The sequence below is a fragment of the Panthera onca genome, chromosome A2 (genome assembly GCF_046562875.1).
Source record: "Panthera onca isolate mPanOnc1 chromosome A2, mPanOnc1 haplotype 2, whole genome shotgun sequence".
In the NCBI taxonomy this organism is placed as follows: Eukaryota; Metazoa; Chordata; class Mammalia; order Carnivora; family Felidae; genus Panthera; species Panthera onca.
The window spans coordinates 26,645,920-26,665,262 of NC_138340.1; the positions used below are offsets into that span (position 1 = coordinate 26,645,920).

The following is a 19,343-nucleotide window of genomic DNA, read 5'->3' on the forward strand; positions in this document are numbered from 1 at the left end:
TTAATTGACTCCATTTATGCGGATGGTCTTGAAACTGGCTAAAGTAGGATCAAGGCTCTCCAGGTTCTCCAATCTTCAAGGTCATAACCAAGATAGCCAAACTATTTTATCATCTTGTATGCTTTCTGAAGCCTCAGTTATTTGTTTGCATTTTGTAAGTATGAACATCTTGGAGAAAAATTCATAACAAAGGTATACTTTGTGAACAATAGGATTAAAAGCTTATCAAACAGAAACATGGTTTTAAATAATGTATGATCCTTTGAACAGGAGCCCGAATCTATTCCTGAATAAAGAGCTCTTATTTCCTCTATCAAGCGACATTAAATGAAATTATAGTACTGCCATTAAATCCAATTGTACACCAATAATTTTTCATTTCCAGTGGTACTCTTCTTTATTAAAAAATCTTTATTAAATAACAAAATATTCCAGCTAATATAAGTACTTCCTTGTGCTTAGTATTAATATACTTGGCACACAATTCGAGGCCATCTCCTCAAATTCAGGAAGCACATGATTTTTGCCTTGTGGCGCAGCAAGTAAAGTTACAGTGATCGCTTCCTCCATTTCTCCAGGCCAAGTCACAGAAGCAGTGAGGTGTGTAGGGTGTTCAAATGGATGGCTTCTTAAATCTGGATCCATGGAGCTAGATTTGAGTATTATTAGAATTCAGAGATCATTGGTAAAAACATTTTTTAGAAAAAGCACAGCACAGAGCTAGGCAGCTTACGTGATTAACAATGTTGTGATCTTTGGCAAACTCTGGATGAACCTTTATGTGATCATAAAATCTGACCAGTGCACAGTGTTTCCTTTTCTAAGAGTCTAAGGGAAGGGTAAACATTATCTTGGAATATTCTGGTAAAAATGCAAGGTAAATAAAAGGAGGCAGTTTAAAAGACCATCATACTTTATTTTTAATACAAATAGGTAATAAAACAAAAGGTACCCAGATATCTTTTAAATAAGAATATATTTTCTGTGTATCAAGCCATCATTTACAGATTAACACTGCAAAAATTTTGAATTAATAACTCTTAATTTGTTTCCATAAGATTATAGGAGATTAAAAAAGAATTCTATGTAGGATGAGAACGAACAAACAAGAACCAATTCGAAGTCCTAAAATCTTGTCTCTGTATTAACTGCTTCGCTGACAAAAAGATCACACGCATCTACAACAAAAGCGTAGGCATCCTTAACGTCGAACGTTATTTACAGAATAACTTTATTTCTCTCAGTTACTTTGGATTCCATGGGCCTGCCAGGCTCTGTGGTGCCCACGCAGCGGAGCCACAAGTGCTCTCCTGCTCGCCAGGCAGGCTGGGGGATCTTGGCTCTGGAGGGAGGCCTCACACCAGCTCATAGTACTTCCCTGTCTGGGGATCAAAGTAACAGTTCAGACAGGGGTCATAGAGCAGAGTCAGCACTTCCTCGTCCTCTTCCACTTCCACGCTCGGATCTTCTTCACCTATGGGGACAGGAACCACAGACATGTTAGCTGCCTGCATGGCCAGGAATTCCTGAACTGAAAGGGCAGAAGGGCCAGGAGGAGGGAACCTCCATCCCTCCCGGGAGATGCTCTTTCTGTGGGCAGAATGGCAAGGCCTGAGCCATGGGGGAGCACCGCAGGCCTGTGGGCTCAGTACTGCAGCGTGAGACTCACCAGCTTCTCTGTGAAGGACAAGAAAAGTTGAGCGTGGAGAACTGGCGGGGAGGGAGACAAGAGAGCAGCAGGGCTGAGGGACTAAAGGGATCAGGGATATGGGTGGGAGTCAAGACTTGGGGGTGACAGTTCCAGACTTCATCATGGGCCAGAGCTGTGTGGATGCACCCTAAAAATGCTACCAAATAAGCCTGAGTTAAAATGATAATGTTGTTTAGTATGGAACACATATGGAAAATTGTCGGGTGATGAGTGATTTTATTAGTGGTAGGAAGGTCTTTCAAGTTTGCTGGTCACAAGGACATGGCTTCACGTTCGTCCCTTGTGACAGCCAATTAGACGGTTTGGAGGAACTCCTGTTCTTTATTATTATTTTTTAAATGTTTATTTTTGAGAAAGAGAGAGAGCACAAGTGGGAAAGTAGCAGAGAGAGGGGAGACAAAGGGTCCAAAGTGGGCTCTGCGCTGACAGCAATGAGCCCCACGTGGGGCTTGAATCCACGAACTGTGAAATCATGACCTGAACCAAAGCCAGACGCTCAACCGACTGAGCCACCCAGCTGCCCCACTGCTGCCTGTTAGTAGCAGGTTTGGTTGGTTTCCAACACATGGCATGGAATGAAAAAAAAAAGGCTGTTTTACTAAGATGCTTCCTGAGCACCTTATATGTGCCAGTGTTGTGCTAGGTACTTGTACACTTGATGCTATCACCAGCAAGTGAGTGCCCCCCGAGTGCTTCTGAAAACCACGTAATGAGAGCCCAGAAGTCGGAGGCAAGACCTCCCTGAGCTGGAGAGGATCCGAGCAGGCTCAGGGAGGAGAGGTGAGTAGGACAGCGCTCCTCTCTCTTCCTTAGCACAAGCTCCTCAGGACCAGAGAAAACCCAGTCTTTGGGCTGTGAGCTCACCAGGGTTAGTTTCAGAAGGGGCAGGGCTGGCATGTAATGGAGGCTCAGTCAATACTGGATGTTTTGGGAAAGGATGAATGCATGACTGTGAAAACAAAGTCTGTGCTAGTAAGTGTCACCGCCCAGAGTACGAGAAGGTGGTGGGACTCCATCTTTTGCAGCCAAAATCAGACCAAGCTGGTGCATGGATGCTGTCGGGGCAGTGACAAACTGGAGTTAAGTCCCAAGGAGCGGGGCCCGGGTGGTAGAGTGGTGGTTTGAGACTCTACGGCAGCCATTCCTCTGACCATCCAAAGACACATAAGATGATCGTCCCTGCATCAGGCACTGAACGAGGTGCTGGGGATGAGGCGGTCTAAGAAGCAGGCCCTGTTCTCACGGAGTGTGCATTGTCTTGGGCAAAACACGGAATCAGCCGACTCCTTACGCATATGGTGCCAGCAGTGGAGTAAAACGTGGAGCTACCTGGGAGGAATGAGGACCTCTGCCTTGCTTGCTAACATCTCAACTGGTGGAGCCCTCCATGGCCAAGAAAGCACTTGCCCATGCAGAAGCTCTGGATCCTGTGAAATAGAAGTTAATGTGTCCATCTGAAGGACAAGGGAAGCCGGGTCTGCAGAGTTCACCAGCTCATCCGAGGTCACTTGGTGAGTCAGAGGCAGAGTCAGGGATGAACTTGGGCTTCCAGACTCTCAGTTCCATCTTCTTTCTGCCATATGGGCACCATGCTTTTGTTAAGAAGGTGATGTGGCCACATTCAATGGGGAGCTATTACATTATGGGCATTTAAACATGGAAGAGAGTAAAAAAATTGTAAATGTGTCCTCCATTTGAAAACCTCAGGTTTGGAAACAAAAGAAATTTCATCTCTCATATTTCAAAAATCACAAAGATAAGAGAGTCCATGTGGGAGGGCAGAGGCAAGATCTGGGCTTATTTCGTCTGGAAAAGACAAAGCCTGAGGTTACAGCAGCCTGTCTGGCTTCAAGTAGATAAAAGGTGGTAAGTGAGAGAGAAGTTAAGAAGATTCTGTGGGGTTCCAGAAGGAAACAAGAGGCTCAACGGGGGCAAGTTACTAGGAGCCAGATTTTGGCTCAGCACAAGGAAGAATTTTCCACACTGTAGAGCTGACCGGGAAGTGGAATGTGGATCCTGGAGAGGGTGAAGCAGGGACCGAGGCGGCCATTTGCGTGAGATTTTATTGTGCACAGGGTGGGACCAGATCCAATGATCCCTGCGGTGCCTTTGATGAGTTTCTGGGACTCTTTGCTATAGTGGCTTATGTCCTTGAAGTATGACAGCACTGTGCTAATGGCCACGTTAATGGTGGTAGCTGACCTGAGCGCCCTGCATGGTTTCTAATTAAGAACAGGAAATCAGAGAAGGCAGGCTGCTTTTCCTTTACTTTCTATTGTTACCTTAAGAGTGGTCCCCAGGGTCCTGCCTCCACCTTCTTTCTCCATCTAAGTAGGAGAGATTGGGAATGCTTTTCAAGTTTCTCATGGAAGACGACCCCCTTTAGGTCACTTCTGCACATCAAAAGGAGGATGTGCATGTCCTTTACCTTCAGATATTCAATCCATCATCCCTTTCTTGTTTGGGCTACTTCAGAGAACAGAACCAATGAGTAACTAATGTGTGCCTGCTATGTGATGACATCTATTCAGTCTGTACCATGTCAAGGTGTGGATGGGACATTCACACATGAAACAAAAGTAGCTACTGAAGATTAGTGATGGGGTAACTGGAAGTTGCAACTGCAGAGTGGCCAAGAGCACCAGGGGCCTTAGGATTGGCAGATGGGACGGATGGGAGATTTGCTGTTGACTGCCCAAATTGACTTTAGGGCACTCACAGGCTACTTTGCCTCACTGGATCCTCGTTCCCTCATTTATCAAATGGGAATAACAAGGCCTATTTCATAGGATTTTGTGGAAGGCTAAACTGGACACTAGATAATATGCATAGCCCAGGGCACATAGTAGTTGTTCAATAAATGATCATTATTATTACTGTTAGGGATAATGACAATATTGAAATAAATCATGAAGTATAGGCTGTACATTTTTTTAGTCAGTCAGAACAGGAACAATTGATAAAGGTTAAAGTCCTAAGAAAAGGCTTCATAGAGAGGGGCAGTATGACATTTGGATAATGGAGTCAGACAGACCTGGATCCAAATCCCATTTCTACCACTTCACAGCTGTGGGACACTCGGAAAATTCAGCACTTTGAGCCTTAGCTTTCCCCTACATAAGGACAGTAATACTGCCTGGGACAGTACCTAGGGGAACTAAGTAAGATACTCAGTTGCACTCCGCACACATAGTGAATACTCAATAAATGTTGTTACAACTGTCATCATGAAAAATGTAAGATACATGAGTTGGACACAAGAGGGGTAGGCTCGCTTACATCTTATTTCCTACCCCCAAACTGCACCTGTTTGATTTTTTACTACCAAAAGAAAAAAAAAATAGTGGATTTGAACAAAACACAAAGCCCCCAACTAGTTTTACAAAGTACATTACAATAAATTCATCTTAAGATAAAAAGAGTTCTTACACCAAAAATCATGTATTTTTCAAAAAGTAAAACTAATTTTTCCATCCGGTGTAATGTTAAAACCACCTATCACTGAGGTAAATGATCATGAGTCAACATATCTCAGGGGTCTGCTGTCTGATGCTTTGTTTAGATTCCATCCACACACTGAGGGAAATTCTGACCTCCGGCACGTCATCTAATTGCTTAGCACACTCTGGGCTGGTACTTTCCAAAAAGATAAAATTTTAAGCTGGCGCTATTAAGTTAGAAAACTCAATACATTTTACGACCAGTCAGGAATCTTTCAAAGATGAAAATAACAGTTGTAATGGGCCATGGGTCTTTATCACCAACTGCAAAGGGACCGAGGTGGATCTAATTCATTAGTAGGGGTTTTGCTACATAATGCATCCAGACTGAAGCAATAACGGCTATATAAATGCATTCGTTCCAATACATATCACTGTAGAGCTGGAACCTCATGCGTCATGACCACAGGACTAAAGCGGGTTTTTGTGGTTTTTAGTACTAAAGCTTCAAATGGATGAATTTTAAAACTGTACCAACAATGACACTCGTGCAAAAATTGGGTGACATTATGTATAATTTTACATTGAAGTAAGTGCTTTAAACTTGCATAAAGGGTTTTGTTTTCATTATAACTTAATTTTCAAAGCCTCCAATTTACATCATTTTGAGCCATTGTAATCCCTACGTAATGGAATTATAATATCATTAAGCAATTACCACTATGATGTCAAGCAATGGGAAGTGTTTTGAAAGGTAATTATTGTGCATGGATATGGGGTAATTTTCAATTATATTCTTGGATGGTGCAGGGTTTGTTTTTCCCCCCAAATGCTAAATTGCTCTATTTAAAGACTGGCTACAGAAACTGTAAAAGGACAAATTAACAAATAAAACCATTCTCTGCTACCAGACTAAGAGCATCTGGACAGGGGTCCAAATTACATTTTTACTCTTCACCACATAATAAAGTCATTTCCAGTGAAGTAAAATTGCCTTTCAGATAATAATCTATTTACAAACTTCCAGCTTCATCCACTTTGAAATTAGTTAACAGCAATAACAGAAGAAAAACCAACGGAGCCAGACCAAATGCAGCATTATTAGCTGCCCTCCCCTCTGTTAGATCAGCTCAGGCAAACAATTCCTACAATTCACCTTTTGAAAGTCTATTAACATAAATGCTTAATTATCTACATTTATTGCATTTTAACCACAGATAATAGAAAACCTATATGCACAGGCTAAGTCTTCAAGCTTGAAAACCAATGATGTGACATCAGTTTATGAGATTTAAAATCTCTGAATCAAGACACTGCACCTGATTTTTGATTTTCTGACGTTGCCATCCAGAATTTAAAAAAAAAAAATGCATTTTCTCTCTTATAGATCTTGAGAACTGATTGACTGTATTTTTATGTGCATACCAATACACTATTGTTTAAACAATTCAATGGGGAGGGATCTCCATTCCAAACAGTCAGCCTTAGGATCAACGAAGATGACATTTTAGATAAGATCCTGCAGAGCACCAGGTACTTAGAAACTCTTCCACCAATGCCTCTCACAGTAGGGCTAAATTAACTTGTACTGAGAAAGTCGACAGTGAACTGCTGAATTTTGGTTTTCGGCAAAAATATGTCCTCAGATAGGAAAAAGATAAATGACTGACAATGGGATAAAAAGGACGAAAAGGGACTTTCTTAGAAAACTATATTGTTTCTTGGAAGGCAACTAACATGCTATGATTACAGTTCAGGTTTCATTGGGGAAATAAGTAGGTCAAGCCCTTTTGCAGAAACCAGTACCTACATTTTACATGGAAAATGCCTTTTGAAGCAACATGTTGGAGGGTTTGGTTGATTAACTGGGAATTACTGCAGTTTCGTTATTTACAGGTAGTCTCTACTTGTGAATGTGCAGTGACTCAATTGTGCTTGTATATCAAATCATGGAGTTAAACTTACACAGTGATACATCTTAAACTTACACAACGTTACATGTTAATTTTATCTCAATAAAGCTGGGAAAAAAACCTACAAAACCATTGTGCTGCTTGGAAATGTGCGGCTTACAACTCTGAATGCATTTTACTACACCCCCAGGGGGTCCCTAGCCAGACTATTGAGCTTTGAAGCCTACAGAGCTCACAGTGTCTCAATGGCCCGATTTCAGGCAAGGCAGCAACACTGCAGCTGGGGGAAAATGTATCCCAGTTCCAGCAAGGGAAGCTGAAGTCCTGGACCAGGACCCCATCTGGGATGCATCTGGGGAATAAGTAGGTAGGGATGGTTCTGGAATAATAGAGAGAGCTTCAGACACCAGCAATGTGTCTAGTATTCTACTATAGGGCTCACTTCTAGGACTCCAAAAAGAAGGCATATCTTTGTGCTAGTGAGGGTGTTGATCACCATTCTCCCACCCCCTCCCCCCAACCTCCTCTGTGCAGAAAAGACATCCCTGGGATCCTGATAGCTGCATAAGAGAAAATATCTCCCATCCCCAAGGTTAACCTGAGAACAAAAGGCAACTAACTACTTGCTTAACAGGGGAAGGGGTGGGGACTCTGGACTCAAGAATATCATAAATACTAATGAATTCATTATACAAGCTGAGCATTGAGGTGGGGATGCTATGGGTCTAAGGAGAGTACTGAAGAGAATACTATTTTATCCAGAAAGCTTCAAGAAAGAGAACTTCCTACAGGTAAAAAATTGCAGTGGACATTTCAGTCGTATGGTTCTAACTGACCTAAAGGGAATTCTGCAGTCCTACAGCAACATGGGGGTTCAGGGTGCAAATCGCCTGGTCAGACAGGCTTGGGTCAGAGTCCAACTCCACACTCAGTGGGTTTGTGACCTAGGCAGCGACCTTAATTCCACCTGAACAGGGTGAGACATAACAGAGCCCCACACCTGGGAATGTAGGGAGAAGTCATCGTGAGGTAACACAGGAAAACTCGACACTGGCAGGCACATTATTACTTTTACGTTACCAATACTGCTTTTTGGGGGAAAGTCTCCTATGCACCTTAAATAAATCCTGAAGATACAAGGAAGATCCAAAGAGTAGACCAAATCATCCTTCTGTTTCCCATGATTCATACATTCACAACTCATCAAATATTTATGTAGCATTTACTGTGTCCTAGGTGCCAAGCCAAGCCCTTGGGGATACCAATGGTTGTTCCATGAAGCATAATGTCTGTATGATCACTAATAAAACAGATTTTAGAAGACTGCTTTTAGACTTGGAGTATTAGATGAATGTCAAATAATTGTGCTGCAGGAAATAAGATTCTGGAAAGACTCCCTTGTTGGACCCAGAGCAGACGGCCAGATTCCCCTCTCTCTGGTTAGCTTCAGGGAACCATGAGGGTTTTCTAAATTCTTGACTAGTGATTTGGATATTATACCTATAAAATGAGCATCTGTTGCCTATTTATGTCTCATGGGGGATTAACCTGTGTTCATAAAGGAATATCCTATGTGGCCTTGCCATAAAAAGGCACAAGAATGTTATTTTTATGAGACTCCGGCAACTCGAAAAGCACTTTTGAATGTCTTTCTTACTCAAAATCTATGTAAACGGCAGAAGAGGTTTTGCAAGCCTGACGAGAGAGGTCATTACTATTCTGTTTTGGAGCTGGTAAGCATGAATAATTTAAGGGTCATATCTGTAAAGGAACAAATGTCAAAAACAAATTGACAACTATTCTTCGAGCAAAGTCTGCTTTATTTTCCAAAGGTCAGTTTGGTAGTTCTCTTGAGTAAGTTCTGAAATCGTAACTTCCCATTTTTACATTTTACACGCACTCCAGGAAAACACATTTTTGGTTAAGTGTTAAGGGCTCGAGTGCCATGGTAATTGACATTCAGCAAGTGTGCCTCGGCCCGGGAGGAAGTATGGAGAGCTGCCCATCTCTCCCTCCAGTCGACTGGTGCGGAATGCGATGCTGTTCCTGCCTGCTGGCTGGCTCTCCTGGGAGACGGGCTGTGTACTTTAAGGTGGCATTTATGCACTTGAGGTGTTCTATCTGAGCAGAAACTGCGGGTGTGACACAAACTTGTACCGAATAAAGGAGAGTCTCAGAGGCCAAATATAAGGCATGCGTGGAAATCAGTGCAGGGAGACCTCACCTGAAACGGAGTCAGGAAGCCCAGAAGGCGGGGTGCTCATCATAAGCTTTCTGTGGCAGCTGACACCGCATGCCTGGGCATAAAGAAGTTCACTTTACTGCCCCAGCAGAAGGAAGAAAGATTTTCTCCTTGACGAGCAAGAGTCTAGCCAAAGAGAAACCATTGCTACCCTGAACCCTTGCTTTAGACTTTTAGACTTGCAAAGACTTTCCTTCAAAGCAGCCTCTCCCAACTCCCTCCTTTTTCTCTACCAAGTATGGTTCCTCTCCTTTGTTCTCCAGGCTTGGCTATGCTTCGCCATAGCTTGTGTGTCCTGAATTGCCATGCCTCTGCTATTTCTAAATAAACTCATTTTGCTGGTAAAACACTTGCTCTTTTGTTTTTAAGGTTAAAACACGCACTTACTTTTGTGTGGCAACGTTTCCTAGGGCCATGTGTTAGGCCATCGTTCTCTGCTGTTCATCTACAGTTATGCCTCTAGCTCTCTAGCTCTACAGATACATCTCAGCTTCTCCACTTGTGATGGAGCTGTGGGGGGTCAGCACATCACTTCCTGGCTCTAAACCCCAGTGTCCTTGTGTAAAAGATGGGCAATGACAGTAGCTACACCTCAGTAGGCTATTATGTGAATTAAAAGGCACTGGCAGGTGTGGGTCACAGGAAGGTGAAATAAATATTAGCTGTTATGACTTTCATACTAGACATCTGAAGATGGAAGATCGCCCTTCCCTGTAAGCCAGCCCCCAAAACCACCTTCACAGGTTCTGCAGAAAGGCATGGATGTGGAAGAAGCCTGGGTCCTAATCCTAGCTGGGGCTCTGAGTGGGCACTCGACCTTCCACAAGGTCAAACAGAGGTCGGTGGACTGCATCAGTGTTTTTAGCTGATTCATTGGAGCCCCAGGGCAGGGTTCTGGGTCCCTAACTGCCCCCTTTAGCCAGACCAATTCTGGTTTCATCTCTTTTATATGTTGGCATTTCATATGGAATTCATTTGAAAGAAAAGTTCTCACTGCCTCACAATAAAGTTTAAGAGCCACTGCATAAGGTGACCGTTTTTAGTTGCTCAAATGCATGGGTGTAGGTTCAATACTCCCACTGTTGAATTGTTAGAAATATACCTAAGATACTAAAAAATTGGAATGGGGGAAAACTGAAAGTAAGATTTCAATGGATGACTTATGTTTTCCCCCCAAGGTTGGTATAAAAAATGATGAGTTGAAGAACATTTCTCTCTCTCTTTTCTCCCCTTTCTCCCTTCCTGTCTTCCTACTAACAAACATATACAGAGTATCTAATAATCAACAGAAAATGTGTAGGGTACTTAGGATCCAGGAGTAAGCAAACTGACAAAGTCTCTGCTTTTAAAAACTCACAGGCTACGTAGCAAAAAAGACATTAAACAAGTAAACAAACCACGAATTACAAACTGTGAGAAGGGCACGAAGTAAATATAACAAGGTGAAGGGAGACTGACCTACTTAGATAAGATTGTCTAGAAGGGCCTTTAAGAAGGTGGGTGACAAGCCAACACCCAGGCCTGCCAGCTCAGCAATCGGGTGATCTTGTCTCTCAGTCAGCCCCTTAGTCCCTTAGATCTGGTCTCACAGCAACGTTGCCCCTGAGCCTCTACTCCCACTGGGAAAATGTGGCCACTTGTCATTTTTGACAAGCGTGGATGGGAGGGGTAGGCAGGTTCAGGGCTGAAACAGGGAACCAGAGGTCTGCTTTTTTTTTTTTTTTTTTTCTTTTCTTCCCCTTTAAAGAACTTAGCTGGGGCACCTGGGTTATCAGCCCGTTAAGCGTCCAACTCTGATTTTGGCTCGGGTCATGAACTCAGAGTTTGTGAGTTCAAGCCCTGCATCAGGCTCTGCTCTGACAGTGTGGAGCCTGCTTGGGATTCTCTCTCTCTCTGCCCCTACCTTGTTAGTGCTGTCTTTCTCTCTAAAAATAAATAAATAAATTTTTAAAAAATTAAAAAAAAAAAAAAGAACTTAGCTACTTAGCCCTTGAGATGTTTTGTTTTTTCCTGTAAATGAGGAACTGTGAATAGAAAATTTCAATTCCTGATTTTATGTATATTATTTTTGAAGTAGGTAATCTAGGTACTTGGTTCGAAATTTAAAAAAAAAATTATAAAAACAGTGGTTGGGCTCTGGGGCTGGGCTGTTTGGACTCCAACCCCAGCTCTGCCAATGACTCATTGTGTGACCCTGGAACAAGGTATTCAAGAACTCTGTACCTCAGTTCTCTCAGCTGTAAAAGAGCAACAATTACACACGCACAAAAACAGTGCCTTCCTCACAGCGTTGCTGTGACAGCTAGATGTTACAACTTAGCACAGCATCTGGCAGATGGCCCTAAATTAATGCCACTATGCAACAGAAGCCCAGGAAGAAGCCTGGACTGCCCACAGCCATGTCTCACTTTTCCTTCCGATGTTACCAACTGGATACTCGAAACCCTTATTTTTCTCTGGCTCTTTCTAAGAACGCTATCTTGGCATATTGATATGTTGTCTAAAACTAAGCCAATAACATGTAAAGATTAACCAAATAGGAAACACTAATTTTTGATGCTATTAATTAGCTACAAACCATTCAGGCATATCAGAAAAGGGGAAAGGGACAGCTGATAAAAACCTAGGCTGCCAGGCAGGAGGGGGGCCAGATCTGGTTAACACTGGCTGGAACATTTCTATAACCCTCTGAATTTAATTTGTTAATTTGCCCTCGATGGAAGTTCTCTTTACCTTCAACATGACTGAGCTCCTGTCTGTCAAAACGTCACTTTGCAATGGTGACTTTAAGACCTCCTTTCAGCTACTTATCACTAATATATATCTTGGGTGCCTTTGCTCAAGGACCATGCTCTCTGTTCCTGTGGTTTATTTAGGACACTTAACATAACATATTATTTGTTCTCTCATGGCAAGGTCTCCTTCTGACAGCTGAGATTCTGTTTTTCTGTCATAAGTAATTATAAATGTACATCTCTAAAAAGATTCCCAATTTGGGGGGCATAATTTATTTCAGACAGTAAATCATGGAGACATCTCCATCCCTTGGGCAGCCAAAATGTACACTTCAGATGTATGAGCTCTCACTCTGAATTCTCCATACCTGAAGAAAAATGGGATGCTCCCCTTTCTCCCTGGGGCAGTTAGGGGGAAAAATGTGGCACCTTTGTTGGAGCAGTTTATATTGGCTTCAGTTTCTTTATTATTATTATTATTATTATTTTTAACCTCAGATGTAGCGTTCCATCTTCAAAATTCAACTCTGAAAACCATCTCAGGGAGCCCCACTCTGAGGTTATTTGCCACTGCAGCTATGCACGTTAGACTCTCCCTACCCCTTCCATCTCAAGCCCTCTGTTCCCACCAAAGATTCTTTTCCCTTCCTCCTCTATGCACTCCTGACAATCATGTTCCCTGCTCACAACCAAAAACTAATGATTCATTTCTAGGACTCTGGCCAACAAAGGGAACCCAAGGCAAATCTTCACTCCTGCTTCCTTCCCATTCTTCCATTGCTACTTGTTATAACTCTGTGCCAGCCTTATCTTTAAAGACAAGTAGCCCTGTATTAGTGAAAACATGTATCTAGTGATGTGGGAGTATCAGATCTGCTTTATAATAATATGAACAGCTAATATTTGGTAGGTGCTATTCTAAATGCTTCGTGTACAGTATGCCTTAGTGAATCTTCATGAAAAGCTTTCAGGTGGACATTATTATCAGTCTAATTTTACAAATGTGTTAACCAAGGGGTGCCTGGGTGGCTCAGTCGGTTGAGTGTCTGACTTCGGCTCAGATTGTGAACTCGCAGTTTGTGGGTTCGAGCCCTGCATTGGGCTCTCTGCTGTCAGGGCAGAGCCCACTTCAGATCCTCTGTCTCCTTCTCTCTGCCCTTCCCCTGCTTGCTCTCTCAAAAAATAAATAATTAAATTAAAAAAAAAAACAAACAAATGCAGTAACCAAAAGTCATACATGTCACACAGCAGAAATTGGTAGAGCTGGAACCCAGATGAAGGTCAATTTGATACCAAAGGACTTATCATTCTATAAAATGAAAGCACAGGCTACCTCATTTTGGGGGTGCAAGCCTAAATGGTTAGCATTTAATAAAAACAGTGGCATCTCAAAGTGACTGATTTTCTCTATTTGTAGTTAACTATTTTAATTTTTTTATGTATAGCATTTTTCATATTCCTACCTTGAACACTAAAGCTTCCAGAAGAATCCAGATGCTGTTCTGTTGGCTGCTGACTAGGAGGAACAATCGGTGGGCTCAACATATTTAACCAGTCCCTAAAAAGAAAAGAAGAAAGTAAATAAACAACAGGTCTACAATTTCACATATAAGTTTTATCTTTCCCCTGGAGTTTTAATTTCCTGGGGCTTCCACAAAGAAACATTTTTTTCCTTCTTTCATATTTCAGAAGGACAAAATGTCTAGAAGTTAATATTCAGTTCTGTAATCGAGTAATATAATGTCAACCACTGAACTAACTAGTTGTTCCACATATACATCAACTAACGACAACTACTCCTCTTGAAAGATTATCATTGTGGCTCTCACACGGTACACAATCCCTCTCATGTAAGAAAGTTATTTCAGTGACTCAGAAGAAATGCGGCAAAGACAAAGCTCCTTATGACCCTAAGAAAGCCTGGCAAAGTCACATGTCACTCCATGACAACACTCCAAAACAGAAGGAGGTCTTGGAGCGGTCAGAAACCAGCCACAATGGTGGGGTCCGCAGGCATTCACTAAGTGCCTTAGAGCAGCAGAGGGCAAAAGCAGGAACAGTGAGGGGAGCTGGGTCCCTGAGTGACCTGTTCCTTCAGTTCTCCCACTAAGAATGGGGGCAAAAACCACTCCGGAAAGCCCCTCCTACATTCCATCTTTCTGCCTCCAACTGCCAACCTCATTTCCCAACATTCTTTACTCCCCTTCCTCCTTCTTTCTTTCCCAGTCCTCCAGGTCCCCCTAGGAGGTAGCTGCATGCGTGTGATGCACGTGGGTGACCGCCAGAGGGTGCAAGTCAGTGTGTGTTCTACTTCAAGCCTCTCTCCTCTCTAAACTCGACACAGCTTCTTCAGGGGAAGGGAGCAGGAAGGGAATGTGAAGGATGTTCCAACGTGAGCTCTACTGCTTGCACTGATTTTATTTACCTTATTGTTCACCTTGCATCTGGATGTTTTACCTTATTCTTCTCAAGAGGAGCATGTCCTCATGACTAAACAATGTCTTTCTAAATTTCTGTATTGCCTACTGTCTTTACCTACAATGGGAGACAGTCCCAACAGTAACTAAGAGCACTGGCTCTCCAGGCCAATCTCAGCTCCATGTTTCCTCACGTTGAGAACATGGCCAAGCCACTTAACATCATAAGCCTCTTTTCTAAAGAGGAGTAATAATAGTACCTTGGAGTTTTATGTTAGGATTAAATGAAAAAAAAAAAAAGGATGAAAAAATTTTGGCATGGATCTGGGTATAGAATCACATTCAATAAATTTCAGCTATGACCACCATTGTCTTTATTATTGATGAAAATCATAGCACGGCTTTACCTACAATGATAAATAAACCATGGTAGGAGGAATTGGATTTTGTTGGAATTAAACCCAAGGTGGTAGAATGGTTACAAGTCTCTACAGGAGACGTTTTCCATGAAAGCCCTTTACTCTTCTAGTAAAAAAAGTATCTCAATGTAAAAATTACCCAATTCCTATTTGTAATATTTTAAGACACTTCTCACCTTAGCTATCACTAGATTATGGCTAGTGAAATAAGGTGAACACAGTGTATAACTGAATTTCATAATAACACATTAAGGACATCAGAAAGGATTTGTCACAGACTTCCAAGCTAATGGGGAATTTTCTGATAAGCACCTTTTATTTAGTCCATTTCATTACAGTAGACCAAAAACTCCTACATTATGGAAAATTACAAGGTCACATACAAATTACCAGCTCCAGTGACCTCATTACTCAGTAAGAGTGTTGGAGAGCAAGGATGAACAACAACAAACAATAATGTTATCATGTGATGACATCCCCAGTGACAAATCAGAAGACATTCTGCACTGGCAACAGTAGCTCCTACTCATGGACCATGGACATGGGGAAAATGTAGATGAGGGTTGTGTGACTATTATAAAAGGCAAGACATTCACTTCTTAGGCAAGTTATTTGATTAGTATTTTTCCTTCTCAGAAGTAGCTATGAAAAGTACAGAGTTCTTCCTTGTGTGATTTTTTTGATTGTTTTAAAATAATTTCAGATTTACAGCTTTTCTGTAAGAAATACAAAGAATACTTCTTTGCAAGAAGAGTGTAAAGAACTCCAATATATCCTTCCTCCAGATTCCCCCATTTAAACACTTTATCAATTTGCTATCTATCTATCTATCTATCTATCTATCTATCTATCTATCTATCATTTCTCTATCTAAACAGGGTCTGGCAAACTATGGCCCATGGGCAAAGTCTGGCTTACTGCCTGTTTTCGTACAAGGCTATACAAAATAAGAATGGCCTTTACATTTTTAAGTGGTTGGAAAATTAAAACAGTATTGTTTCATGACATATGATCATTATATAAAACTCAATGTCAGTGTCTATAAATAAAATTTTATTGGAATAAAGCCATGTTTGCTTTTTATGTATTGTCTATGGCTGCTTTTGTGGTACAATGACAGAGGTTAAGTATTTGTTATTTGGCCCTCTACAGAAAAAGTCTGATGATCCCTGGTCTATAACTATAGGCTCATTTCTCCAACACTAACACTACACCACAGATTCATTCTCATCTCTCCTCTTGCCATAGTTGTAACTCTTTTTGATGGTGAGGTACATGGCTCCCATTATCCTCAATAAATTTACTTATTTTCTAAACTATAGGACATACCAAAAGTAGTTTCAGAATTGCTAGGCAAACAAAACAAAACAAAACCCCAAACCTACTCTCTAGAGTTCTCTATTTAGGTTTCTTTTTATCCCTTAGTCAAAATACTATGTTCTAAATTTACTTGGGTTAGATCTTTTCCCCCTCCTTTTCAGCGTGGTTGTATTATTTGTTTTAAATATAGCTAGACTCATCCACTTGTGTTTGTACATTTTAGGCATTTTTTTCTCCATTAACTGGTTTTTATTATTTTTGTTGTTGTTGAGTATGTAAAATGTTAACAGTTCAAAGTCAAAATATGCAGAAAGTCATATTCAGGTAAGAGTTACATTTCCCCCATGCCTCCTAGACTGTTTCCACCCCCTCATCACTTCTATGCCATCCTCACTCACCCCTGTATAAGAAATCCATTTCATTAGTTCTGGTATCTGCTTTCTATGTATCTTTTTGCAAAAAAATAAGCAGCTACACGTCTAATGCAGAAGGTAGCATATTATAATGACTCTTGAACTTTGATTTTTTCAACTTAAAATATAACCTGGAAATCACTGATCCCAGCTCACAGAAAGCACCTCATTCTTTTTCACAGCTGTGTAGTACTCCATGCATGACTATACCATCATGTATTTCATCACACTCTCCTATGTTTGGGCATGTTTTCAATATTTTGCAATTATTTCAATTAATGCTGCAGTGAATAACCCTGAGCTATCTATTTTTGTATACTTGGAGATATATCTTCAAGGTAAATTCCTAGAAGTAGAATTCCTGGGACAAAAGGTAAACGCATACTTGGTTTTGTTAGATATTGGCAAAAGCCCTCCACAAGAGCTGTACCACCTGTGTTCCCACCAGCAATGCAGGACAGTGCTAGTTTCTCTACAGCCATGTCACAACAGTATGTTGTCAAGTTTTTAATGCTTTCCAGTCTGAGAGATAAAAACTGATATATTAAAGTAGTTCTGATTTGTATTTGTTCTCAATATGAGCATTAGGAGTGGAGTTGACTGTCTTCATTTGCATAAGGCCATGTATGTAACATATAAATATATGCATATATGCATTTTATATCAATAATTTAGGTCTGTTCATTTCTTTGCCCCTTTTTCTATCAAGTAAGCCCTCACTTTGTCATGTGTCTTTGGTTACCCTGGTTTTTTATTTTTTTTTGCCATGCAAAAATTAAAAAAAAATCTTTCTGTAATCAAATATATTAATCTTTTCTTTTATTGCCTCTGTATTTTGAGTTATAGTATATGGTGTGAGTTTATTCTGGCATAAAGTGTATCTAGTTTTATATATATATTTTTTAATTTTTTTTTAATGTTTATTTATTTTTGAGACAGAGACAGAGCATGAACAGGGGAGGGTCAGAGAGAGAGGGAGACACAGAATCTGAAACAGGCTCCAGGCTCTGAGCGGTCAGCGCAGAGCCCGACGCGGGGCTCAAACTCACGGACCGCGAGATCATGACCTGAGCCAAAGTCAGACGCTTAACCGACTGAGCCACCCAGGCGCCCCTAGTTTTATCTTTTAAAAAGGACTGCAGAATTTTCTTGACAAGTGATGTTATTTTAACTTAAGATTTAGAAGATTTTATACAATTAAGAAATTTTGATCAGAGCAATACACTTGTTTGGCTTTTTACTAAGTATGCATTTACAAAGTATATTTTCAAAAAAAAAGAAAGAGTTCTATGTTAACTATAAAATCAGGACTTTTCTTGCAGGACTTTTGAGAACTTTTAACACACTGAATCTCCCCAGAGGAGGACAGAGTATATACAGCACTGCCTACGTGCGTGCACCTGGAACATCTCTTCAGATCATGAGTCCATAGACCACACCTTGAGAAACGCCGCTTCAGGTTATACCATTTTCCCCATCCGGGTGCCATTGTTTTTGTTTGTTTTGTTTTATTTTCCTTTGTATATATTTAACAATTTCATTTTCTCAAGAGCATTTTTGGGTGGCTTTTTTTTTTTTTTTAATTTTTTTTTTAATGTTTATTTATTTTTGAGACAGAGAGAGACAGAGCATGAAATGGGGGAGGGTCAGAGAGAGGGAGACACAGAATCTGAAACGGGCTCCAGGCTCTGAGCTGTCAGCGCAGAGCCCAACGCGGGGCTCGAACCCACGGACCGAGAGATCATGACCTGAGCTGAAGTCGGCTGCTTAACCGACTGAGCCACCCAGGCACCCCTGGGTGGCTTGTTAATAAGCACAAGTACGTAGTCTAGCATCTGTATCTTATATGTTTATATTTTCATATGGAATATTTAATGCTAATCAACTTGACCCTTTATCAGCTTCTTTAAGCATGCCTTCCCCACAGGAAGCAGCAAACATCTGAGGAAGCGGGAGTTTGGCTGAGGCACACTCACAGAGTGCCTGCCCGGCTGGGGCAGGAGATCTGAAGGGGCTCCCTGGCCAGCTCTCACCCCAGCTCAGCTACTGCGCTCTCCAGTTGGCTCTTGCTCTTTGTTCCGCCACTTTCATACTCGCCTTGTCTTTTGCACTTGATACTCTTGTTGCTTTTCTGAGCTCTGATTATAACCCTTTTCTCCCAAGGACGGACTCTTGTTTTATGAAAGCCTCTAACTCCTTTGGTGGATGGATACCCTTTCCAGTCAGGCCTGCCCTCTGAACATGCTCGGGTGCTGCTGCATCCTCTCCCCTCCTCTCCTGGGTTCAGGCAGCCCCCTCCCCCACAACCCAGCCTCTCTTCCTGAAACTGGAGAGGAAGGACTTCCAGGCATGCTGAGCACTGTCACCGGAAGATGTTGTTTTACCTAAGAGTCAAGACAATGGATTCACATTAAATACCACATATAAAAATATAGTGCAGATGGAGAATAAATACCATCTCGTGAATTTTCACAATGGCCAGATTTACCTAATATTAAAATCTTGGCCAAAAAAGAATACCACACTGTTTTCCTCCCACTTGCATGCCAGATTTCTTCGAAGCACTGAACATTAAATGAATCAGATATTCTTACAACTGAGGATGCTGTCCTCAGTTAAGACAGACTATGGTTTCAGTGCCTTCATTTAAAAAGATTTTTTGGGGGGACGCCTGGGTGGCTCAGTCGGTTAAGCGTCTGACTTCGGCTCAGATCATGATCTTATGGCTCATGA

The 19,343-nt window shown here is 41.5% G+C and overlaps 1 protein-coding gene across 7 annotated transcripts in view; it reads right to left on the minus strand.

The window, feature by feature from the left end:
* Positions 1-912: 912 nt before the first annotated feature.
* Positions 913-19,343, minus strand: part of CFAP20DC (CFAP20 domain containing) — a 239,585-nt gene continuing 221,154 nt past the window's right edge. For 3 of the 7 annotated variants that reach the window (XM_060631462.3, XM_060631448.3, XM_060631447.3), the window contains 2 exons: positions 13,505-13,599; positions 913-1,474 (listed from right to left, as the gene is read on the minus strand). In XM_060631462.3, coding sequence (XP_060487445.3) covers positions 1,356-1,474; positions 13,505-13,599 — 214 coding nt within the window. In that variant the 3' untranslated portion in view covers positions 913-1,355. Of the gene's footprint in view, positions 1,475-8,890; positions 9,362-13,504; positions 13,600-19,343 lie in introns of those variants that run through there. The other 4 variants (XR_009609729.3, XR_009609730.3, XM_060631449.3 and 1 more) reach the window with 4 other exon arrangements.